This window comes from Vicugna pacos, chromosome 3 (genome assembly GCF_048564905.1).
Source record: "Vicugna pacos chromosome 3, VicPac4, whole genome shotgun sequence".
Taxonomy (NCBI): domain Eukaryota; kingdom Metazoa; phylum Chordata; class Mammalia; order Artiodactyla; family Camelidae; genus Vicugna; species Vicugna pacos.
In genome coordinates, this window is record NC_132989.1 from 72,872,757 (window position 1) to 72,899,442 (window position 26,686).

The 26,686-nt window shown below is 32.9% G+C and overlaps 1 protein-coding gene, 1 long non-coding RNA gene and 1 other non-coding gene across 6 annotated transcripts in view; 1 reads left to right on the forward strand and 2 right to left on the reverse strand.

Annotated features, from left to right (window-relative positions):
• Positions 1-3,272: 3,272 nt before the first annotated feature.
• TNPO1 (transportin 1) overlaps positions 3,273-26,686 on the reverse strand; it is an 85,802-nt gene continuing 62,388 nt past the window's right edge. For all 3 annotated transcript variants that reach the window (XM_072958536.1, XM_006197568.4, XM_006197567.4), the window contains exons 13-25: positions 26,312-26,537; positions 23,924-24,095; positions 22,562-22,648; positions 21,340-21,447; positions 21,054-21,212; positions 20,885-20,972; positions 18,530-18,628; positions 18,245-18,340; positions 15,304-15,379; positions 14,320-14,419; positions 11,731-11,805; positions 10,767-10,909; positions 3,273-8,953 (exon numbers count right to left, since the gene is read on the reverse strand). In XM_072958536.1, the coding sequence (XP_072814637.1) occupies positions 10,802-10,909; positions 11,731-11,805; positions 14,320-14,419; positions 15,304-15,379; positions 18,245-18,340; positions 18,530-18,628; positions 20,885-20,972; positions 21,054-21,212; positions 21,340-21,447; positions 22,562-22,648; positions 23,924-24,095; positions 26,312-26,537 (1,394 nt within the window). In that variant the 3' untranslated portion in view covers positions 3,273-8,953; positions 10,767-10,801. The remainder of the gene's footprint in view (positions 8,954-10,766; positions 10,910-11,730; positions 11,806-14,319; positions 14,420-15,303; positions 15,380-18,244; positions 18,341-18,529; positions 18,629-20,884; positions 20,973-21,053; positions 21,213-21,339; positions 21,448-22,561; positions 22,649-23,923; positions 24,096-26,311; positions 26,538-26,686) is intronic.
• Positions 9,174-26,470, forward strand: LOC140695654 (uncharacterized). Of its 2 annotated transcripts, XR_012071391.1 has the most exons (5): positions 9,174-10,619; positions 20,678-20,785; positions 23,926-24,046; positions 24,619-24,720; positions 26,386-26,453. It is a non-coding gene; the product is annotated as an uncharacterized lncRNA (long non-coding RNA). The 2 variants fall into 2 exon arrangements; XR_012071390.1 differs by lacking the exon at positions 24,619-24,720 and having other exon boundaries at positions 26,386-26,470.
• LOC116280127 (small nucleolar RNA SNORA31) lies at positions 12,962-13,087 on the reverse strand. The gene has a single exon (XR_004189460.1). It is a non-coding gene; the product is annotated as a small nucleolar RNA SNORA31 (small nucleolar RNA).

Genomic DNA, 26,686 nt, shown 5'->3' on the forward strand with positions numbered 1-26,686 from the left:
TTCTAAATTGCTCTTCATAGTGTACTAATTTATACACCTGCTGCCAATGTATGAATTCGTGTTTCCATGTTCCCTAGGTTAGAGGGTCAAAAAATCTTTCTGATCTTTGTCAATGTGAAAGCGATCTACGTATAAATTTCAGTCGACTGAGTTGAGTAACTTTAACGCATATTCAGTCTTCTGTAAACTCTTAATATTCTTTGCCTGTTTTTCTATTATGTTGTCTTACTGACTTCTAGGAGCTCTTTATAATTTAAGGAAATTTAATCATTTTCTGTGAAAGGAGCTGCTAAATTTCCCCCAAGTTTTTACTTTCTCATGCAGAATTTGTAGGCTGTTTAAATCAATCTTTTCTTTCATGACTTTTGGGGTTTGTGTCAGACCTAGAAATGTTTCCCCACACTAAAATTATACATAAAAATAAAGAAATTTAAATGTTAAATTTAGACACTACAAACTGGTACTCGTTTTGGAAAGTAATCTATCTCAGGCTACTTGGGCCAACTCAATCTTCACAAGCTTCTTGAACAATCTGGTTTTTAGAAAACAAAGCTACTTAACTTGGCCTTGAGGAAGAGTCCCTCAATCCTTGGAGGAAGGGAGAAGATAACTCTCATTTTTCATTCTTCTATAGCCATTTAAAAAAAAGGCTGCCAAAACAAATGACCTCCATATTGCTAAATATAAAGTCAAGTTTGTCTTACTTGTTTGATACATCAGAACACCATGCTCCTCTAGTTTTCCTTATTCAAGCCCCAAGACTTCATTGTTGGAGAGTTTCATGTTTAGTCCTGGTGTCTTTCATTTTTCCTGTTCAGTTATTCAGTTTCATGGAGTAAAGCGTACTTACACACTTTCAGTTTCCCGTCTTCAGCCAGGTCATCTCCCCTGAACTGCCTACTGTATCTCTTTATGGATGTCGCAAACCAAAATCCAGATTTTTCATATTCCAGTTCACATTTCCATCCTTCCAGCTGCTCAGGTCAGACCCAAAACCTTAAGAGCCATACTTGATTTATTCCCTCAAATCCATTCCTAGTATGTTTGCAAACCTTGATTTCTGCTTTAAAACATATCCAGATAACCCTACAATGGTCCTTTATTCAAGAACGAAACTGACAAATACCAAACATTTTATTATCTCAGAGCATTTGTCCTTACAGCTCCTTTTACCTGATTACTTGTCCCCAGATATCCATAGATTCACTCCAAGTCTTTGCTCAAATCACACCCTTAGACCTTCCTCTATTTCCCTCACCCTATTTAAAGCAGCAAGCCCTGCTCTCCATCAGCACCTTTCATCTCACGGGCACTTGCCATGTTCCATATCTGCCTTCCTAAATTGAACGTAAGCTTCCAAGGACTAAGGAATTGTGCCCATAGACTGAGATATTTGTTAAGTATGTGATATGAAAATATGACTCTGTATGTAAAATTTCCTAAATATAGCTAGAAAACATGTTATTTAAATCATAATTTACAGCATAGGTGGTAACACAGTGAAGTTGCTGCTGGGTATGAAAATTAGTGTAACTTTCTATGGAAGGAATTTGGACGTTCTAACCATCTCCTTTTGACATGGCAATTCCAGAGAAAATGGAGATGTAGGCATTTAGGCATAGGGTCAATCACTACAACTTTATTTCTAAGAGTGAAAAGAGAAATCACTTCCGAATGCCCAACAACAGTAGGATGGCTGTATAAATTGTTCAGAGTACAGCACAGCTCTCATGTATACTTATTAACAGGCAAATTTAGATACCAAAAACTGCACAAATTCATTATTCATATATGCACGGAAATATCAGGTTATTGTATCACTGGGTAGTTCTATTAAAACTCATTTAAAATTGTTCACTTGTCTTTCCTAAACTGTTTAGTGAAGTTCTTCAAAAGGTAACGTAAAGCTTGAGAAGGAATACTTAGTATGAAATTTAAATTGTCAGAGTAGGATGGCTAAAATTTATGACTTACATTGATGACTGGCACAAAAACCTGAAGGCTTTTAGTGTAACAATTTTTTCCCTATCACTTTTGCCAGCGATTTCAGAAATTGCACTTAATTCCTAAATTTTAATTTGCAGATTGTGTTGAACAAAACATTGGAAATCTGCGTGGGTATTTCAGGAGGCTTTTACATCAAGTTAATACAAGACTCATACAGATTAAGGACTGTGAGATGAGAGTCACAGCTTCAGCAGCTTGTCTCTATTAAACACGGTATAACGAGGAAGTCCAAGCTCAGAGCTGTGTAGTTCAACTGCTACTTGTCCAGTCACTCCTAAAAAACACGCAATGGAAATGGAGTCAGGTTATGAACTATTTACAAAAGTAAAATATTTGTCAGTTCAAAAATAGGTATAAAGTGAAAACTCCTTATCTTAATAGTTTGTACTTTGACTAAAATGTTAGACTTAAGAGTTTTAGCTGCAGGCACGTTTTAAGGTTGCAACAGCAAATCAGAATCTTGAGTAACTAATTAGGCTGGTTTTGATTACCTTCTCCCACAACTTAAGTCCTAAATTCTAGAATCGTAAATTCCTTCTTGAAGATGTGTTTTAGAACATGATACCGGTTTCAACTTTTCTTCTCCCTCTCCGACATAAGTGAAATATTCAAATATTTTCATGTACACATAACAAAAGGGGAAAAAAACCTGAATCTCATTTTCCTTGAAGTTTTTTGGGTTGCATTGATTTAATTTCAGGCACTTCCTTGTTCCAATATGTTCTAAATCTCAAAGAGCACTTGACAGTTATGCACACATTTCCTCTAAAATATATTAATAAGTTTTAATTAGTAAGGTGCAACTATAATAATGGATTACAACCTGAAGAGGAAACTTTTATATTAACTTTCAAAATTTCAAGTCTTGCCACACATTCACACACATTTGTACAGTCTATCCTTTCAATGTTTTATTCACAAAAACGTCACTTAGTTTTAATTCCTTTTTTTGCAGAACACTATCTTTCCTTCCTCTCTCACCAAGAGCTGAATCTAGGACCAAATGTTTAGAAATACACCAATAGGAGTTAAAATGTGGGGAAAACACTTTTTTTTTTTTACTACACTATACAACTAAGTACTCAATTTTACAAATAGATGTCAAACAAGAGTGCCCCCTCAAGTGTAAGCTAACAAAATCCCTCCAAACAAAACAAAACAAAACCCAAACAGCAAAAAACAACACAACAAGACCTATCTGGACCCAAAACAGAGGGAGGGAAGGAAAGCTCATTTCCTTTCTTTAAAAATCAGAGTGAAACATCTATAGTTAAACAACTTTATTAACATAGTCAAGCAGTGATTAACATTCACATCTATTATGTCACATCATACAAATGTAAATACAAAATTACTACAGTACAATATATATTCTCTGCATGATCCAAAATATTTGGTGGCCCCAAAAAACTCTCTTTAAAATTCAGCAGCTTATCAAAAATTAAAACCGTATTCTATTTAAAATGAAGATCTGTTAGCACAGAGTTTGACTTCAAGAAATATCAATTTAGTACAGTTTGAGAAGTTGCAGGAGGATATGTTTGAAGGACACATTCTAACATAGTGTGGCAGGTACAGGAAACATCAGATTTAAAGCTTTTAAAGCATAACTCATACAACCTAAGTTGTCAGCAGAAAGATCCAGTTATTTATAACTAAAGCTAAAACTACTAAATTATTGCACCCAATATTAACATGAATATTAAGTGTAAAACTGTTTTATAATATGAAGTGAAGTCATTAGCCATGTTTAAACATCTCTTCTCACAGATGATAATCTATTAAGTAAAATTAATTATACAGTATTGTCTTATTATTATCTCCATAAAATTCATCCAATCTTAATTTGGTTCTACACCCACAGAGGAAAAACAGCAATGAAGCAATGTGGGATAAGTACAGCGGAACCCCTTTACAAGGCTGGTATCAGGAGGGAACCAACACTGCCTTATAGGCTAACCGTGTTATATGGTAAGCTTTTAAGAAGATACTTAGACTTGCAAAACAGCTAATTCTGCATAATACCAAGCCATAGTATAAGGGGATTCTATGGTAGGTGAACACAAATTGTAACTAAAGGGAAAATACTATTTTCTTAGTGATATTGGCAAATAGATTTGGTTTGGTTTTAAAATGTACAAGAGGTGAAAAAAATCACTATTTTAACTTCCCTCAAAATCATGCATACACTTTAAAAAAAAAACAATACATTCTGGGATACAAATCACAATAAACAGTTGCTATAATTTAAATGTATACCTTAAAATTAATAAGTATAATAATTAGGCATAAAGATAAAGAATTCTCTACATATAATACCAATGGGGGAAGATCTACATAAGACTGAAAAATTAGTCACAAGTCATCTGGAAAGTGTACAAGTGAATGAAACTTTCATGTAAAATTAATTATTAAGAGGCATTAGAAATATCTCCATATTTAATACAGTATTATTATGTACTAAGTAGGTATACAATTCTCTTGCATGGTATTACTAGATAATATTGTTACACAGCTCTTCATTGATCTGACTTTTCATCTAGATTATTTTAGGCCCTTAATCTGAAAACCACAGTTTTCCTCAAGATTTCAATGCCTACACTTCAGTAACAGTACTAGTAGCAACAGTTAGTGTTTTCCCCCTTGTATTATTTGCAAAAATAATTCAATAAGCAAAGCTGTATGAAGTTTAAAGTACTACTAAAGGAAAGATTTAAATTGCAGTTATGCACGTACACTCTTCTCCCGGGAAGAATGTTTTTGCACCGTTATCTGTTAATACATTCAATATGAATAATATAGATTAAGTATATGAAGCAAAAAAAACCCCACTTTTTTCTTTATGGCAAAGTATTTAAGTTAAATTTAGACTAAAGGGTTTAAGACATAATTAGTTTTAATTCTGGCAGTTTAGCTATGCAGGGTAATTTAATATAGGACAGAAAATTTTCCACTTTCCTATCTTAAGGGTTCAGAGAAAAGGAGAACCAAACTGAATTTCGCTTTCAAGGTAAACCTGCATGCCAAGGGCTTGCCAGGAAGGATTTGTATCACTATAATCTGCAAGAATAAGGACTGGAAAATCAGACTAAATGGGAAAATTCTCCATGAAATACACTAAAAAAACCAAATATTAAGTATAATGACCCTTTATAAGCATATGTCACCAAAGCAAGAAGGATACAAGAGTATTCACCTGAGATAAAACTTGTATCTGAATATTTTATAACTGAGTAGACAAAGCATTTCAATAGAGGAAAGTCAGTTGAAATTATTTTAAAATATACATCTGATCCTATTTTACAATATATGCAATTTAAGCAATTCAGATCAATGAAAAAGTCTTAACAAAAAAAAATCACAGTGTTTATCAATATGTTAATTACAAAATGTATGCTACTTATTTTGTCTTTAAGATGTAATGGCTTGGTTAAGTCTCTCAAAATCTATTCTTCTGAAATCTAACGCGTCACAAAATCAAGTAGCAATAATGTAAAGCATCAGAACTGGCTCTGAAAGATTATTTACATGTTGATTATCTGGAAAATAACCAACCAAAAAATATAAAAAAGTGATTTTTTTTACACAGTATGAAGTTATTAAAGAGATTAGACAATACAAAAAGCAAAACTCTTTCCTGAATAAATGAATATCTGTGGCACTAAGTTCATTTACTAATGGACTGTAACATGAAACTGCCAAACATGCATTTAAATTATATTAAATACACTTTCTGTTTCCAACTTAGGTTGATCAGCAGCTTTTGTTCTGTTAGAATCCTTCAAAGAGAGAAGCTCAAACAGGAAAAAGAAGGCATATATAAAACAGTAAACACTGACCTCCTGAGGTTCCTACAACAAAAATATTCAAGTAGAAAATCTACATCACTTAGCAGCGGCTATTTCTGTAGTTGAGCACACTAACAGCACTTTAGTGTGTAAGGAGCAGATGAAGTAAGCCGTGCTTTAAGCATGCCAAGAGGCAGAAACACTGGAATGTAACAAAGACAAACTCACAACTTCATAGACATTCAGTCAACATTCAAAACTATTAAGACTACATCACAAGAATTAAGTTGCTTTATATATATATCCCATGATGTATTAAGTTTTATCAGAACAGTAAATGCTAAATCGGAGCTTACCTCAAAAGATAACTTAAATGGCTTCTGCAAATTCCTACGCTGTACTATGTAACTGAAATATAATTAGGAAGAAACAATAACCTCAAGGTGGGGAAAAACCCAAAAAATCCAACCTGATCTCAGGTTATCAGTCATACTTACTTACTCTAATTTTGTATCTTTAAGTTTTAATTTAAAAACATGTTAAGCGACTACAAAAAAGTGTACATTCTTAATTTACATATCTGCCTAACTGGAAATCAATTTTTCAGTCCAAGAGGTTAACAATAAAGCTTTTCAGTCAATACAGATTTGTCAATCACAGGTCCAGATAGCTTTATTTAAGGTTGTTTTTATATGTTCATTTTAAAGTGTTCCGAAGAATTTTGCCATTTCTTTCGATTTAAAATGTTTACTACCTATTCCAAAATATTAAAATATCTCCCATATTAAATTCTAAAAAGTTTTGAAAACTACAGAGCATCACTAGAAGTTAAGGATAAAATAGCTACCTAATCAGGTTTTAAAGACTAACTAGGAAGCAAATTTGAGCTTCCAGTGAGGCAATGATACTGGAAAGCAAAATGCTATATACCTTTTGGATCCAACTTATAATTAAAAAAAAAAGGGCATTATAAAATACGATCTAATTTCAGGCTCTACAGACTGAAATTTGCAAAGCCAAAGTAGAGGAAAGAAGGTGAAAGAACATGTTAAAAAAAAAAAAAACAAAAAACACACACACACACACACACACACACACACAACAAAAACCTTTCTGCATGCTACCATGCATTTGAAATTTTTTGAAACGGTATTTATAAATTCACACGCATACAGCTCAAACTTCAGTGCAATGGCTGTATCATTCAACACCTTTAGAAGAATAGAACCATGCAAAGAGGAGCAACTACTTATAAAAATGGTTATTCAGTATTTATTCTGCAATGCAAAGGTGACAAACTAAAATATAAAAAGGTTGTTATGGCTTAACATTTCTGTTGCAGATTAAATATGCAGCATTGAAAAATGGAAAGGTGTGGCTTCATCTCTGACCAGCAGAGTTAAAAAGAAAAATCTCTCCATTTTCCTTCATCATCATGGGATACACTGTTCAGGCAATCCAAATTAATAAAGACTTGCACTTTCATATGGACACAAGATCAAGTGTACCAGTTAGGTTTTCACATTCACAGTATATAAGAAAATACACATGGAAGGAAAAGTAAAGGGTTAACTTAACAAGGATTTATTCACAGGAATACATGTAAGTAGAGAAAAATAACAGAAAAGCTAAACAAATGAAATGAAGAGGATCCAAACCAACTTTCACTCTGTAGCTTTTTACTTGCACCCTGTGTGCATATATCTAGGGCACAGAGGGCCACCAACATGCGCCAATACAGTGTAGGAACCCTGCATTACATCCATTAACTTAAACATATCTTTAAGATCATGCTTTGAACAAAAAAAGAAAGCTTAGAAGGCAATATGTTGAGTGGGAATAAACATTGAAATATAGCAATCATGTTGTCAACTTCTACAATTGTCCTTATGTGCCAACTAACATTTATGCAGCCTCTTACAGATCTTTTACCATGTAATTTAAGTTTTAGAAGTTTTGAGAAAATCACTAGTAGTATATAACCATGCAGAAAGCACATCACACTGACAGCACAGAGGCAAAGATTTTGCACAGGTATATCAGCTTTCCACATTGTGCAGGTTACACACAATACAATATCAATCTTATTCCTAACAGATCCTAAAAAGATATTTCAAGGCCTAGCTGTAAACTACAGTACTTTATATCTATATTCTTAATGAAAATAAAATTCACAAATCTTAAAAAGGAATTTTAAATGCAGGGCTATATTGAATTGGTAAACTGCAACACAAACTGGCGCAACAGAGGTAACTGAATACCAATCTCACTCTATGTGATGCAAGCATGCTACTTCCCCACTAATTTAAAGTACTTTCAATCACTATGAGCCAGAATGCATGCCCGAACCTTAAACTGCACTTTAAAAATAATGTCTTGGCCTAGAAATTAAGTCTAATGAAGTACAACCATCAAATTATATCCACTACATTGATGTTTTAATGCGAAACCAAGATGTCAATCTTTAGTCTGATATGCCCAACCCCATTTATCCCGCCCGCCCTGCCCACCCCATAAAGGTGAAAGGAGTGACTCATTTGGCATTTCACAGGGTGCTTCATTGTTTAAATTTGTTGTTTTATTTCCAACTTTTTGGGGTACCTTAAATTGTAACTTCCAAGAACCTGCTTCTACTATGGGTAGGCAAGCTGATTTTAACTCTATTAGCTTCATTTGTGTAGTTCTTCGTCAGCATGCAAAAACAAGGCCCCACTATGTGGGAAATTTTATAAAAACCTTTAAATAAAAAAAAAAACTTTACTGTTTTGTAACCCCCCATTCTTAGGTTTCCTTTATTGTGCGCTATATAATTCTTACTCTTTCTTATCCCTATGCATCATTTATATGGTTCTTGTTTTGGTACGATTCCCCATAATATTCCAGAATGTACTGCTTAGTGAGTAGATCGAATAGTTTTTTTGTTTCTTCTCATCCAGTGCGGAGTTGTAATTGGAGACAGATTTCCACCCACAAAGGCTCCAGATGTTAAAACGTTTCCCAACATCGACTTAATACAGTGACGGCAACACCTCCCTCCCGCCCCTCCCAGTAGGGTTGGGATTGTACTGTATTCCCTACTGGTTTACCCTTCCCCCCTGTAAAGGGTAACATTTTCCCTGGGTGCAGAGGCTCCCTCATAGTCTCCAAGACTGAAGGACCTGTAAGAAAGCAAAATAAAATAATTTTATAACTTAAAAAAACTTTTTCTTTTAAAGCCAGTGGAACACAAAATTAAGTAACAATGATACCTCTACCTAAAGAAAATGAGAAATTGGATAAATTGTCTAAGATCATGCTAATGAGAACCACATTGCTTCCTTCTCCTGTGGCTCTCAACGTCACCTGCATCAGATGTGAAAAGTGACTCCAAGCTGGGGACATGCATAGAGAGGTGTGTAGCACATTACACAGATGAAATACACTTCGTAAGATGCCATCAATCTAATTCTTTATCCCCTTCTGCACAATGGGTTCCAATGGGAGCTGGTTATTTCTTACACAACAAGTTGCCCTACTACCTTCAAAATTAAGTAGCACTTTATTTAGGACAATCACTTTCCTTAGTGAGAATTAAAATATTATTCTTTCCCCCCAATATTAAGCCAAAAAAAAAAAAAGCATGACAGTTTTGGTTGTTTTGTCTGATGTTTTGGTTTAGGAAGTATTAACAGTGTTCACACTGCACCAAGGTCACTATATTCAGCAAATACCAAAAAGTAAATTTTAACCCCTGTTTTCTTGATGTTTCTAATAACAATTCTTCCAACCTTATTTCACTCAAGTCATTTCCTAAACCCCAGGCCTCTTGATTTTTCTGATAAAGACATTTTCAATGCTAGTCCAGTTTTAATCTTTCAGCCCTTGAAGCCAAAAGTCAATTCTCATGTGAATCAAGCACTTTTCTAAAATACTAAACCCACAAGACACAAATACGGGCTCAAGATCACCATGGGACAACGTACACAAAGGGGTCTGAGACATTCCAGAGGCTGCAAAATCCGTTTCTACTACCCTCTGAGATTAGTCAATTTAGATGTTGCAATCTTTCCAAGTTTAAAATCTAGTTCAGAGTAAACAAACAAGTATGCAAACAAAAACTCCAACATAAAAGGCCATTCAAATAAGCGTTATGTCTTCTGGACACACACTGAGTACACTCTCTGGCTCTCCAGTTGAACAGGTCTCAGCTCACATTCAAAAGCTAAAGTTCTGGATGACTATACAAACCCATATTCCTAACATTTATTCAGCCAACTTAAGGGTCTAAGGCAACATACTAAGTTCTGGCATCACATACAGCTTAGTATTCAATCCTCATAATAACCACGGAACTAAACTAAGGCTAAGAGACCAGAATTGTTAGTTTGACCAACAAGTCAGAAAAACTGGAACAAGAGTCCAAGTGGACTTATTCCACTACCACCCCAAATCAAAACAGAATCTCCCACTGATGATTTTAAAACACAGTGCTGGGTACAAGGTAGGTGTGCTCAATGAAATGTGATGAATAAATAATAAACTCATATTTACTAAGCCCAAATCTAGTTCTAATTCAACCTGGTTTTCTCTAAAGCTCCCAACATAGAAAAGTCCTTGATATGTTAAGAGATGACAGACTCATGCTTTAAAACGAAATCATCTCTAACCTGCCACAGTGAATGCTGGTGACCTTTTTTATAGGGCAGAAGTTGAAAAAAGGAATAGCTGAAGAAATGCTGATAATCTAACTAGCATATTAACTTGGATTTCTTTCTCCCTAGGATTCAAAGTGGAATCATGCATTTTATCTTGCTTGCTAGTTCTCTTAAAGTCTCTAGCCTTCACGTAAGTAATTCTAAGGTCCAATATAACATGAGACTTGTTTACCTTAACTTCTGTGGAGAACAAATAGCTTCTATTCTATTCAGTAATTTTATATTTAAGTCCTAAGTTTCTTTATGCTGAAAAATTCCAAATTTCTTAACAACTTACCCCTAATTATGGGACTGCAGCTTAAGTGTATGAGATTAAACACCATAAAAAGCTGCAAGACGCTCTTTTAAGGGAAGCGGAAACTGGTCAGAGAAACGCCTCCAATTTTCATCCCCAACTTGATTTTTAAATCCATGAAGGATCTACAAAGAGTAAAAAAAAAAAATCATTAATTTATCAATAGCAAAAGAGACTCTCGTATCTGCAAAGCTTCTGAAATCAAACCTTATTGATTTTAACACATTTTAAAGTAGTTATTCTCAAACTTTGTTGAATTCTACACCATTCCATGTCTTGCCTAAAAGCACCTCATAGAATATGCTAAACTTTGCTTTGAGAAATTTAGAATTCAGCAAGTGTCCTAGTAACAGGTCTATTCTAAGCAATCTCTAACATACTACTAATGGAAAACAAAGCAAAAATTACAGAATTCACCCAAGGGATGAAATTTTTATGCCATATTTAATTTATTCAAATTGAAAATATACAAAGCTTTGGGTTCATGGTTGCAACTATAGTTCACTAATTTTAATATTAAATAATTCAAATGTGTAACAGCGTTTTATTTATTTTGTTATAGTTGAGTGCTGACAGGAGCAAATCAAAAGAAGGCATCACTAAAAAACACACAGATTTAATCTCTGTTGTGACCACTTATATTTACTTAGTTCAACAGATTATATTATACTCCAAATCTTAGCCAGTCGTGTTTCAAAATATATGCTATTTTGCATTGGGATAATGGGACTACATGAATCAGTCATAGTGCTTCAGAAAATATTTTTAAAGTACATGCTCTACTGTACTTTAAGAAAAGATCAATTCAACTTCTTTACCAAGAACAAAAGTTATATAGTCTACCAATACTGATGAAGAGTCTAAGTTTCCTACGAAATATAATTTAAACTTTCCAGCTAGGACTGTAACAGTCACAAGATGTGAATAATGAAGACTTTTTAGTTACCTTACAGAACATGTCTCTCAGATCATCTTTTGGATTAATCCATGATGCAACAGCATCACAAAAAAATATAAAATCCTGTAACAAGCAAGAAATACATTTTAGGTTGGTATTATATTTGTCAAACACAATAAAAGATACATGAATATGTATCAACAGAATATTTGGTAAAAAATTTTTTTTAATCAGCTACAAAGAATTATATGTGATTTCTTAATGGTTGTCTCTATTACTCCAGCAAAGAACCACTACTCATTCAGTTTATATTGGAACTTACTGCCCTCTAGTATTTCATTTCACATTACAAAACAAAACCCCAGTCTAGAAAACATTTAGCATCAGCAAGGGCTGAAAGCACCAAATAAGCACCAATTTAAAAAAAACCTTCATTTAGAAAATTACATAAATTCAGTAATTTTACAGTTGACTACCCTAGAAATAATTTAAAGCTATTTAAGTATATGCCAAACAACCTTGATTTAAAGACTAGGAATTAATGTCTAAATTTCAAGATCCATCTTTAGATAGAAACTTAAATGAAATGTTCATAAGTTAGAAGAAAAATTATGTAGTTACAAATAACACCTAGCTCAACCCAACTCAAAAGAAAAACCGAAACACCCAACGCTCAGACCATTACCTAAAAATAAACAGGTTATTCTGACTAAAAGAACAAGGTGACAATAGGTATATGCTTGAAATATTTAAGTATTTTCTAATCTTGACTATCATACTGAAGCAACAGTTCAACATACAATATATCGCTTATGTTGTGACAACCTTCAATCTCACTATTAAATTCAGAGAACCTCTAATCACAAAATTTACTAATATGAAAGTATGTGCTAAAACACACTGAAACAGATAAAATGCCTGTGCCCAAAGTTTACGATTTACTCAAATAAGATTCCTTATGTCTTCCAAATACCAAAGTCCAATGCTAAAAATTTAAACATCAAAAATAAACCTTAAGACATTTCTTTAACTGTATCCAAATAAAGTATGTAAAAAGTAGAAACTACTACTAACTCTTTTTTTTTTTTTGGCTTGTCTTTAATTTTCTTAGACAGAACCTTTATGCTTTTAAAAGTAGAATCAATTGGAAGTCAACAGTGTAGGGAAATATTTCCCAATACTTTTCTTGTAAACTCAAATTCTTACTTGGGGTAAAGCAGGCTTTTACTGTTCACAAAGTTACTTATGAATTGCAAAAAAAAAAAAAAAAAAAAATTCTCCCTGCAATCCCCCATTCAATCTGGGCTGCTATAATCCAACAGAAAGTGGGAGGACACTTTCTTCTTGCATTCATAGTGGAAACCTAAGCAGCAGTAACTGCTTCAGGCCTGTCAAAGAGATGCATTTCTACCAACTCTTAAGTTGGTAGTGATTTCCTGAGCAACACACGTTACTTTCAATGCTTAAATGTCAATTCAAAAGGGGAAAAAAATGTATTGAAAAAAAAAATTCCTGTAGGAAAAGTCTCCTTCTTAATACAGTACATCATATCAGATACCTCCAAAACATATTTAAGGTGACACAAAATTCTTAAATATTGGAAAAATCCCAGAAACTCAATGCTAGGAGGTTATTTTGCTACTACGGACCATCTTTTAAGATAGCACTGGCTTGTTTTAATAGTAAGTTATTAATGTTTTACAAATGCGAAATTAGCCAAAATGAGCCAATTGGTAAGTTTTCAATGCCTATCACCTACCTCAACTTGAATTTTATAAGCCAGTGATTCACAGTTTCTAAACCTGAGTTAACATACAGCACAGGAGTTTGCATAATATAGGAAATATCAAAAGGTCTCAATTAAATAAATATTCAAAGTACCTATCTCTTGAAAGTGAAAGGTTTTCCTGAAACCATTCCCACACTTTCTTTTCCTTACAATTTATCTTTTGAGGACCCTGGGGCATTTAACCTAGAGCCCCACAGCCTGCATTCTGTTGGTTTTATACACATGGTGCCAATCAACACATTCCTTTGTTTTATGTCAGCTGGATCCAGAGGTTTGATCAGATTCATGTTTGACACTGCTGCCAAATAATTTTTTTTAAATGCCAAAGATGTCTAAATATAATATGAACTAGGACAGAAAACAAGACAAAGATGAATAAATCATAAGCTCTCAAAGTTAAAGCAGTTTCAACGGCTGATTCAATATTCTATTTTATTCACACTACTGAGTTTCTAATCTAAGTTTGATTCTAAGTTACAGACAGAATAATCTACTATTGGTCACTCTCTTAAATGGAGAGATCCTCAAACTCAGTATATTGATATTCATGGATAGGAGACATTTACAAAGTAAATAAATGAGATTTGAATATGGATGAAAGAAGCTATGACTTAATTCAAGTCAAGAATATAATTTTCTCCTAATCTATTATTATATAAGAAAAAAAGATTTAGGAAATAAAAAATAGGCATTATCATTTCTAGATATTAGGATATATACAACATTTGAAACATAGTTTGCTTTAGTATCCTAAGTGAATATTTTTATAATTATAGTTCTAAAATATTTCCTCCATTGATGTTTCATTATTCAGAATATTAAAAGTTAAATCCTTATGAACATCTTACTTGGATTACTCCACTGGGATTCACACTGATCATGGTACAAATCCCACGAAATGCTGAATCCTTTTCCTCATTGTCCCTTATGTTTCTCAGAGAGGTGCACCTATTAAATCATAGAATTGAGTTTAGCATTTAAGTAAGAAGCACGTTCAACTACAATACTAATGGACAGTATTTAATGGAATAAGCACCAGAGTAGAGATAATGTTTATATTCAAAGAATTTTCATAAAGCTTAAGTTTCTCACACTTCCTGTATTATGCTGGGCCCATTTAATCTCAACATAGTAGAAATCATGAAATTCACAATTCTTACTAATAGACTGCATCTAAGTAATAATAATTGATTTTAATCTCCCATTTAAATCAATGAGCTTGAGCCAAGAATAAATTAACAATTTAAAAAACTGTATTATGACTTGTATTCCATTAAACACTACTAAAAAAAATGACTTGAATTGAAAGATTGTCAATTGAAAGCAGCAGAACATAGGATATACTGCCACAATAGAAACTATTAATATACAGCTTATGGTGTAGATGTTTAACTTTTACATTAACAAGCAAATAAGATTTTTATACATAACAAATTTAAACATGTATTTCTTAATGCAATCCAAGTTTTCAAATTAATTCTAAAAAGAAACATAATGCAAAAACCTCAATTTATAGAATTTGCATGCATCTTTATTTTACTGGTGGATATTTAAATGCTTTTTATGTATAATCAAGCTTTTTTAACACAGCAAGCATGTGACAATCTTATCCCATGCATCAATTAGTCGTTAGCCACAACATAAAATAAATATACATGACGATGCTACTGAAAAACCTCACAAACCTGATAGGACAAGATTAGTCACATGGTTGGCAATGATTAAGGATTGTGATTTTTGTAACCAACTGAAAATATATCTAAAAGTGAGATAGAAATAGAAAGAAAGAGTGAAGAAAAATGAATTAAAAAAAAAGATTGAATAATACACACCAGGGTCTTATAAACTGCTGTAGCATGGGGGCCACCTCTTGAGGACAAACGTAACCAAGACGACCAATTGTTATTGCTAAGGTAACGCAATCACGGTTATACACCACCAAACGCCAACCAAGACATGAGCAAATGAGGGGGAAGGAGAAAAAATAAAGAAAAAACAACAAATAACTCAGAAACAGAAACCAACAGAATTTGTGTATGATAATAAACATAAGATTTCACCAGTGCTGTTTATTACCACCCCCTATAATAAGGGGCAGCAACATATATGGCATACTCTTGGAAAAAGAAAAACAAAAGGAATTAAAAAAACTTCAAAGATTGAGAGAACACCAAAAACCATGATGAACTGCTTATCTCGCTCAATCAAGTGTCAAAACATTTTTAATAAAAAGATGAGCGATTAAACAGACGGACTTAGATTCTTCCTTCAAAGCCAGTTGAAATTTCAGAGTTTAATAATGAAATCTGTTTTCCCCCAAAGAAACATTAGTAAATGTGAATGATTACATTTCTGAATTGTCTATTCAAACACACTTCTCAGAAGTTAAACAGTTAAAATCTTTCTCACTTTTCATCTCTTTTTATAAGTGATTTACGTTCTTTGAAAGTTATTTAGGAATTTAATCCAAATTTTGGTATATATATTTTTGTTTGCTAACATTTCCAAAAGAAGCCAGTGGACCATTTGTCGCCTGATATCAAAATCAACTATCAAATTTTAGGTGTTGTACATACGGAATAAATGGATTGGAAAATTGCTGTGCTATGTCAAATCCCATTCGAAAAAAACCTCTACTGGCAATGATAATGATAATAACTCAAACAGTCCACTAATTTAAAACCATATTTGACATAAAGGAAATCTACAGTCCACTGTAATGAGATGTGATTATGTGGACCAAAGCAACAAATAGTCTGTCCTTGCTTAAAAGGCACAGCACACCATAGATAATAGATCATAAAACATACTGATTACATGCTAATATTTTATGTTTTAAAAATTTGAAGTGGGAATTAATCAAACATATATTTACCATCAAAATCCTTAAACTTACAAAGAGCTAAAACAAGTGCCACTCAGAACTGCATTCTGCAATTCAAAGGTACATACATATAAATACATTTATACACAACGGGAAAAAAAATACAAACAGAAAACAAACCATGAGGTGCTTTAATGGTGTTCTCTCAAAAACTTACAGGTTAACCTTTCATAAAAAAAGGGTGGGGGTAAAGAAAAATGTTTAAGGATTACTTGAAGCAAACTACACAGATAATACTAAAATCCAGCAGATTCATATGAAGCAAGAGAAAGAAAACCTATGTTCAAAAGACACAAACTATGCAACATTCTCATTAAACAGGCAAGTATGAACAATCCAATGAAACATGCGATAAAGCAGATGATGGTCCATTGAAAAAGTTCAGTGTAGGATATACTAATTAGAAAAAAAAGCAAATAACTGCATACACTAAGGAATTGGCTTTATGAAATAATAAGGTAATGGTAATTAAGTTGCTAAAATCTATGGATTATTAGTCATTGACACTAATTTTATTTTAATAATAATCTGCCCAACTCTTTTGGGTAAGGAATAAGAGAAACATTTTCTGCAGCCACTTGTGACAAGAAAAATCCAGTGAATCCCAAGTATGTTTCTCAATCAATTCAATTCAACAACTTGAAAGGCATTATCAACCACCTTTTGCTTTATTTAGGGTAGAATCATACTACGAATATAATCTTATAAATAAAGCCAATTTGTTCAAGGAACTGTAATAAATTCAACTGATATCCCACAAGAAACTTTAATACACATTACACTCAACATTTATTTGCAGTTATGCATTCACATTTAAAAATAAATAGGAAGTTTCTTAAGGTTCAACAGTAATTTTATAATGGCAAGTGTTCCAAATCTGAATGTCATGTATAGGTACTGCATTCTAAACAGAAAAAAAAAACCTGACAAAATTTCATAACCATCCTATACATAGATTTTTGTGCTTTTCAGCAAGAAAATCTAATTCATTTTATGATATAAACAGTACCCATACAGCCAAACAGCCATATAACTGTTTCATAATTAAAAGATATCCTTCCATACCAATAAACATACCAATTTAAATCACATTAGGATATAACACTTTCTATAATTAAAAATGTAAAATTAAAATGCCTTTGAAAATAAATTTTTACTTAGAAAACCTCATTTGAATCTTTGTCCAGTATTTTGGTGAGGCATTCATTGACTATGAACGTATTACTGGAATTATCTTCGCATATACAGAAAAAGACATATCTGATCAAAAACAAAATTTATATTTTGAAATCATTATTAGCAAAAATCAGGGAGGGTAGAAAGAAATCTCCCTGAAATGTGTTCTATAGTATGGAAGGTATTCTTTAATACAAACATGCTCTCTATAAATGCAAAAGAGAAACAAGCTTCCTGAATAAAAATCCCACAAGATACTGCTTAAGTTCTCAATTTGAAGAAAAATATACAATGAAATACAAAATACATATGCCATTGTTAACAAACTAGCCACTACAGTGTAATCGATTTTCGGCCATATTTTTACAGATTGGAAAAAAAAAAATCATTACTCCCCAGCTATGAGTTACTCTCTTAATTAATGTAAAAGTAAAATTCATATTGTTCAGCAGTTATTTTATAGCTGGGTCAATTTCAGGGAGTATTAAAATACTGTTAATAGGGGAGAAAGTGTTTTTTTTTTTTTTAAAGTTTCTTTAAACTGGCTACGTAATGAAGCTAAAACAGTATAACTCATTAATGAGAATCCAAAATAGCTGTTAATAAGCTGGGTTTCTAAAGCTAGCTTTGCTTTGGTTTCTCTACGCATCTTGACTTAAAATTACAAGGCAAATAAATTTTCTTTTCACCGTAACAGTTCAGTCATATGGTACCTGTATTCTCTAACAACGTCTTTGGTGTGTTGGGTCTGTTAATGATTTCTACAAGCTGGTGCAACACCATAGGAATATAAGGCTGCATCTCTATACCTAGATCATTACCAAAAGAGAAAACAAACAAAAAATCGGAATGTTAAAATATCAACGTAAAATATTTTGCTCCCTTTATTAACTATGATGTTATATATTTATATACATAAAGCTCATTAAAAAAGGCAATTACAAAAATATTAAATCATCTAAAAATTTATACTTTTAAAAGGGGGAAAAAAATCTTACCCATTTGAATGGAGATCTCTCCAATTGCCCATGTGGCATTATTGCAGACTGAAATGAACTCTGGATTTAGGTTGGTTCCCAATATTGGCATGAAATCAGCTAGAAAAAAAATTTTTTTAAAAACTATGTAGTAAACTTCTCAATAGCAATTTATTGTGCTTAAAAGGAAATCCACTAGATAGAAACTGAAATCTAGGCAAGAAATAGCGTTTTTTTTTTTAAAGGTGTTGGAAATAATTATCTTAAGGAACCAAAGGAGGCAATCTCTGACCACTGAACTTTCATGTGATGTAGATGAGGAAACCTAAATTTTGGTTTTATTTTAAGTATCATTAAAAAGAGCTGGTCAAGTAATCTCTTTTGTCATCAGACTGAGAACATTCAAAATAAAAGGAAAACATGATACAATAGAACTTTCTTCAAAGCTAGTCTTTAACACACAATTTTTTAAATCAACAATTTTGGCTTTTACAGTTTATCCTAGTGGTCTCCACATATCATTTTCACTTAAAAGAAATGACGGCTCTCAGAAAAATGTCTCATTGCAGGCTAAGGGCAGGAAAGGTATAACACAAGCCTGGACTATTCTGTCATACCAGAAAAGACTCAGGACTCAACTTGATAAAGTTCCCACTGCTGGCAGGAGGACAATTTGAGCATCAAGAGTTCATAGTGACACTCAAAAAATAAATACAAACAAAAACTAAACTTTCAAACGCAATATAGACAGATACCTGTGGAAGATGCTGGGAATCAATTCATTATTTTAAAAACCGGTAAATGGTCAAGTAACTATCCTGCCTCTCCTATATGACTTGTACTTCAGGGCAATAACAGATTGATATGGAAAATGTCTCTATATATGGATTCTCACTATTAAGTGAAGAATTAGAATCACTGTTTAAACCCCTAATAAATTAAAGGATCTCAGAGTTTCTCAAGCTCAGCAATACTGATAGCCTGGGTCAGATTATTCTGTTATGGGGGGACTGTCTCCGGCATTGTAGGATGCCTCGCAACATTCTTTGCCTCTACCCACCAGATATCAGTAACACATCCGGTGTTCAAATGTCTCCAGACATTGCCAAATTGCCCTTGATTGAGAAACACTAACCTAGAAAATAATCATCATAGTTGATAACATAAAATGGGAAAGACAACTAGACACTGCGTACCTCCTGAAGAAGGTACACGATCTATAAAGTCATAAAACTAAAAAAAAAATCCTTTCACACAAGTTTAAACACATAAAAACTAAAATTAGGGGGAAATATTTGTAGAACAAGGTTTCCACAAAACAAGAATTTATTATAATTTCATTTAGAGTGATTAGGCTTAAACTAACATTATTAGTCAAAATTCAGAAAGATAGTTATTATTCTAAAGCACAACTGGGAATTGGGTCAAGGTGATCAAGCACAAACTTCAAGTTCTAAAATAAGTAAGTTCTAGGGGATGTAATGTATTACATTATGACTGTAGTTAATACTGTATTATATATTTGAAAGTTGCTAAGAGAGATCTTAAAAGTTCTCATCACAAGATAAAAAATTTTCATAACTATGTGAGGTGATGGATGTTAACTAAACACTGTGGTAATCATTTCTCAATATATAAATGTATCAAATCATTATGTTGCACCCCTTACACTCACACAATGTCATATGTCAGTTATATCTTAATAAAACTGAGGGGGTGGGACCCAAAAGCACACTGTATCATATGAAAAAAGCATTCAGGTCATTGCTTTAAACCAGGGTTAAGTAAATCATGGATTATAAACTACTAACATCCAAAATGATGGGACACAGAAATGAAGGAAAAATAACCAAAACCCCATTTAATCCATGGGTGTGATGCCAATTCTGGTTACATTATTCAAGAAATCCCTTATTATCTACACAAAAGACTAAATAAAACAAATGTTATGCTATTAAAACAAAAACAAATCATCATTTACTTTTAGGTAAACTGTTCAAACTTTCCTATGATATCTTAAAAAGTATGCTGGTTTATAATGAGAGACTATTTCTGGGTACCTCTACAAAAAAGAGAGGCTATTCAGAGTATCCATGAACCAGCATACAGGACCAAGGATTCAGAGATGGGCATGTTCTTTAAAGTAATACTTATCCAACTTTTTTCCAGTCATATGAATGCCTACTGAGCTGCTAAAGTGATGGTGAATTCAAGAAAACAAGGAACAGGGGTTCCCGTCCTGCCTGCTTCAGTCAGAGCAGCTTTATGCAGTGAAATGTACGTTTGTAAGTGTTGGGATTTCATGAACTTTAATAATACAAACTATAGTTGATGAAAAATGTTAAAAATCATCACAGCAGTAGAAAATATTCATACCTATACAAGGCTTAACATGCTGAAAGCAAGCTTTTGTCAGGTCACCTAACAGGGCGAAGGAACTCTGTCGTACTTCTGGCATTTTATCCTACAAGAAAAGAAGAAGAAATTAATGCCAATGTGACACAAAGAGGTAGGTTTCAATTCATTTTAATTTAATAAGTCTCACCTGCATGCACTGATACATTAGTGTTAGAATGTTACTTCGGGCTACTAGCTGTTCAATGTTGCCTCCAAGACCTTCAGCCAGGCCACTGAGTAAGTCAAGAGCCACTATCATAAAATCTTTATCTGGAGCCTCGTATTGATCTGGTTGAGCATTGTTCAGCTGAAATTAGACACAATTTTTTTTGAAAACTTTGAATCAATTATTGAAAAAGTTTGTGTACATTATGCCTATCCTTAGAAAAATGTTTATGATGACAAGAAGGGAGAAACAAAAGTTTTTTAAATACCATGGCTTGTGCAAGAGTCTTCTGTACTAGGTTTACACAACGCTGATACACAGGTTCACAGTACGGAAGGAAGCCAGACTGCAGAGCTGTGGCAACTGATGATAGGCACTAGAAAGGATAAAGTAGATGTGTAAAATTTCTGGGTACACCTAAGATTATAATAAACACTTGAAAGTGTACTCAATAAGACCCTGGTCATCTGTGAGCCTGTCCTACTACTCTATAGTATACAGCAGGTTTATTTTTTCCAAACTCTCTTTGGATGCCATTCATTGCTGTTAAGTTTACTAGGTGGTCAGGGGAGGTTTCCTCGGAAAAAAAAAATGTGCATCCTCCAGGAACAGATCTTAAGTATTATGTACTCCTATTTTTTTCTCAAATGTATGAGATATATTTATCATCCCATGCTGGTCAATGATGTGGGTGGAGTTTACTGGGCACATTCTGAGCCCCTGCATGGAAGTAAATAAATCTAGCCATTATAATTCTTCTTGTTTTGTTGGGCCCAGAATTAGCCATTGCTCTTGGTCACATAAGTTTTTACTTCTCTGGTTAGGGACAATCCATGGCAGAAATGGTGACCCCTGAAATGACTGAATTGGTTCTACCAATTTCAATTCATCTAGGTTTAAGTTACCACATTTAAGAATGTATTTCAGTTATCTGAATGGCATATAATTTTTGTTTTGTTTTAAAAAAGTAATTACACATGAAAACAAAACTTCAAATTAGACAGAAAGGTATAAAGTGGAGTTTCTCTCATCAAAGTCCTAATGCTGCTTCACATATATGAGTGTATGTGTGTATATATAATAGATAATATATAAAAGAATTTAAACTATTAAACATTATGGCTTGGCTATACGTGTATACAAAGACATATAGTCAAAACAGAGATGAACATATATATGTTGATATGGAAAGATCTCCAAGATAATTTATTATCAATTAAGTAGAGCAGGTTAGAAAATACAATACAATCCTGTCTACTTAAAAAAAAAAAGCATTAACACATCCATTACACTTTCTATTTCACAGTACTTCTTAGTATAGATGCACCATAATTAAAGTGATTCAAAGTTACACATTTATTCTGCTTTTAAACAGAAATGGCTCAGAATGCAAATTAATTAACACTTATCATCACATATACCTGTTTTAGACTTGGACATGTAATTATTTTGATAAAACAGATTAACTGCATATTACCAGTTTAGCATACCTCAAGTAAAGGGAAGAGATCTTTATCTTCATCCTTTAACATGTTCCATTTCTGGATCAGTGGTGGCATTAGCATCTGAATATATTCCTAATTACAATGATGAAAAACACATAAAGCTCCACTCTCCTATGTTAACAAGCCCATTTTGAGCTCATGAAAATTAAACTCCATTTAGAGTAATTGTGTAAAATCATTACAGAATGAATTTTAAGACTCATTCTTTGTTCTAATTAGCACCTTTAGAAATTTTTTTGCCTGTTTTTAATTTATATGACCTTGTTCTTTTTTTTGGGAACTTGTTCTATTTTAAATCACCTTATACCATTTTTGAAATAAGCTGTATTTGTATACATCAAATTTGATGTAGTGGTACACATCAAATATGCCATTACATAAAAATTACTTGATCATAATCAGGAATGATCTGTTTAAGTTTTATCTCTAGTGATTGAATTTTTAGTCCTGGGGCTTGTGACATGTTAACATGGCTCCTGCTCTACAGCAAATTATAAATGACAGTTAATAAAGGTATTAAAAACAACAGTAGAAAAAGATTCATAATCATTTAAATGTCCTTAGACTGAAGAACCCATGCAACCAAATAAACAAACATAATAATCATATAAACAAGGAGCACAGATTCTAAAGGGTCTAATCTAAGACATTAGGAATGCCCCCAAACAAAAGTAAACCAATCAACATGAAAGCAAACCCACAAAGTGTCCTGCACCAAGTTTAACTTATAAACACATTCTTAAGACTTCTCATACAGTAATCATAAACATGAAATTATTCTTCAACAGGGAATTTCTAGCTGTATTAAAATTTTAACATTATTTAAATCATATTTAAACAAGCCAAATTCCACCCTCCTCTTCTATTCTTAGCACTACTAGAGACAGAGTTTGGATCCCTAGCCATACTCTGAACCACTATTTAACATTTTAAACTGTTACCCTATTACCCTAATTTTTAATTGTTTTGGTATTTCCCATACTTGTTAAGTTCCAATGAGAAAACAAAGATGTTTCGATGTGGTACTCTTAAGCTATAGTGTTTATGATGTGGTAGATACAAAAGTTTAAGTAAAAGTTGAAATCCTTTATCCCCTTTCCTTTAATCACTCTAAAAAGTGTTGGTGCATTTATGGGAGATGTTGCTATAATTTCCACACCAAACACGTATTTATTTTTTAAAGTACTATTTAAAATGTAAATACATTTGCTGTTTTTTTTCAGATCTACCTTCCTAAAGCAGCAAACACTCCCAAAACATTTTAATTTATGTATTTGTTAATATATTTACTGTAACTATGCTATATAATATATAATTTTTTCGTAATAATTCATCACAAACACTTACAGGTTTGTTTAAATGATGTCCTACTGAATCTGCTAATGTTCCTATGGCATCATAAAGAATGAGCAGGTTCTTATGCTGGTATTTACTAAATGCGAAGACCAACGTATCAAGTATATAAGCAAGGTAAGGAACAAGTTCTGTACAAGCCTCCTCTTCTAGGGTAGCAAAGGCACTATAATTAAAAAAAAAAAAGATTAGTATTGTAGAAAAGGAATAGTTTACAATAGAGACAGGAAACTAAGTTAACAGTTTATACAGCGTCTATTTACACTTTACACACCCATCTCCTTACCATACCACACCAGACACTTGTTATTATTATTTTTCTCATTCCTTATCACTTCTTTCAAAGAGGCCATCACTCTTGGGCATTAGCTTAACGACAATGGTAAATCTAAAACTAAAATACTGTTGGTTCATTCAACAAGTTTATTTGTTTATTTACTATTTATTTAGTCGCTCAGTGCTGGGAATATGGCAATGAACAAAACAACGTCCCTATTCTTAGGGAGTTTACATTCGAATGATGTTCCACATTAATGAAATCAGAATAAAAACTGTTTAACTCTTCCTTTCACACTTTAACCTTCATATGTATACCAAGAGTCACAAAAAGATAGAAACATTTTTAACACTTAGTGTGTTTGAGATATATGAGAACAGTAGTATCACAATCTCTCAAATGTTTCTTTTAGTGGGAGAAGGAAATGAGGTGCTGGAGGTCAAAGGACACAAATTTTCAATTTATAATTGAAGAATATAAAAGAATAAATTCTAAGGATCCAGTGTACAGCACGGTAACTATAGTGAAAAATATGGCACTGTATACTTGAAAATTGCTGAGAGAAGATCTTAAGCATTCTCAAAAAAAACCTGTTTCCTATGTTAATTATGTGAGATGACGGATATGTTAATTATCTTGATCTTGGTAAATGTAAATGCTCTATAATGCTTATGTATATCAAATCATTATTTTATTTTATACATTTTAAATACATGTAATTGGGGGAGATGGGTATAGCTCAGTGGTACAGTGCATGCTTAGCATACACAAGGTCTTGGGTTTAATCCCAGCACCTCCACCAAAAAAAGAAACATTAAAAAAAAAAAAAAACAAAAACCCATGCAATTTTATCTGTCAATTATTCCTCGGTAAAGTTCAAAACACCCTAAGCCCTACACTATACATTAAAATGCACAGTGCATGTTATTATAAATTTATTTTTGGCTTACTTTTTAAAGACAAATGTACAAGAAAGGAAAACAACTCCAGAGACTCAGTACAATTACCTCAACTTAAACCTAAATTTGTCTTGATTTTAAGGTGTATGTGGCTCTTCATTTGTAAAATTAAGTTTTATTTTCTTCTTTTCTACCCAGAAAGGAATTTCTTAAAATGACAGGCTTAAGCTATTTGTTAAAGTCCTGTTCATTAACACTGAACTATGTATCTAGTTCCTTAACAGCACTTTCCATAAATTATAATTGTCTACTATACCTTATTAGCCTGTAAATTTCAAGACAGCAGAGATTGTTAAGCCCAGCATTTAGTGTATGCCTAACAATTAGTAGAAAACTGAAAAAAAAAATTGCTGGGTGAATAATCTATATAAAACCAATCTGTATCCTACCCTCACTAAAAAAAAAATTTAGTGCTATTTATCACCAAAGTCCCCTTGTTTAACTTTCTTTCATCTCATTATGAACTGGAACTCTTCTAGATATTTTTGCTTCAGATCTGGTAAAGTCCAACTCCACTTAAATTACTTTCCTTTTTTTTAACAGCGATTTCTTCCTATTAACAAAGTCAATGGTAAAAGCAATTTCTATTTGAAAAATTAATAACTATAAACCTAAGTGGCAGGTCTTTTTAGAACATAAAAGTTTGTTCCAGAAAACTGAAATATTGGTAGTAATGAAACTAACTGCTAACTAAGTTTATATTAACTAAGTATAATATAAAAAGAGAGGAAGCAAATGCAAGTGACAGAGTGGCTACTGGAGTTGATTCACCATGTGGCAGATGACAGGTCACCGTAGGGCTTTCTGTGTAGTTATGGTAGTTAACCTGTAGACTAATAAAATCAACCTGCTCAAGAGTAGGACCCTTGCCATTGCCCTCTCCAGATGTCTGTATGAATTACAGTGAAAGACAGTTATAATTCTAATGTTATAGCCACTGAGAAAAAAAAAAAGAACTGAAGAAGTAACAAAGATGGATGTCTAGGTAAGAGTCACATTTGGATGTACAAAACCATCAGGTGAAAGCTACAAAAAACAAAACCCCATTAATGGTTTAATACCAATATTCCATCACAAGGTTGAAAATTCCTCCCTCCTCCCACACCCCCCTCCTATAATGAACATTTTGTTACGAGTCTGTCTCACCTGCAGGCAGCTTCTTGTACTCTCTTGTTGCTATCCAGGATACGCTTTAACAATTCTGTCATTAATGGCTTCAGGTACGTATCTGGGGGCTGGCTGACTACCCAGTGTGCATAGCGGCTAAGAGTCCAGCACGTTATGGAACGCACAAGAGCCTTTTTATCAGAGAGGCACTGAATAAGGTGAGGAATGAGCTCAGGGAGGTATGGAATCATGCCTTGCATGCAACCTAGGGAAAAAACAAAACAAAACAAATCTTTCAGACAATGCTGAAATTTGGTTAAAACAAAATTATTTCATATGAATACTAAAAATGATACATGTATCCATGAAAAATATTCAGATCATCTCCATTTTAATAAATATACAGCAATCATC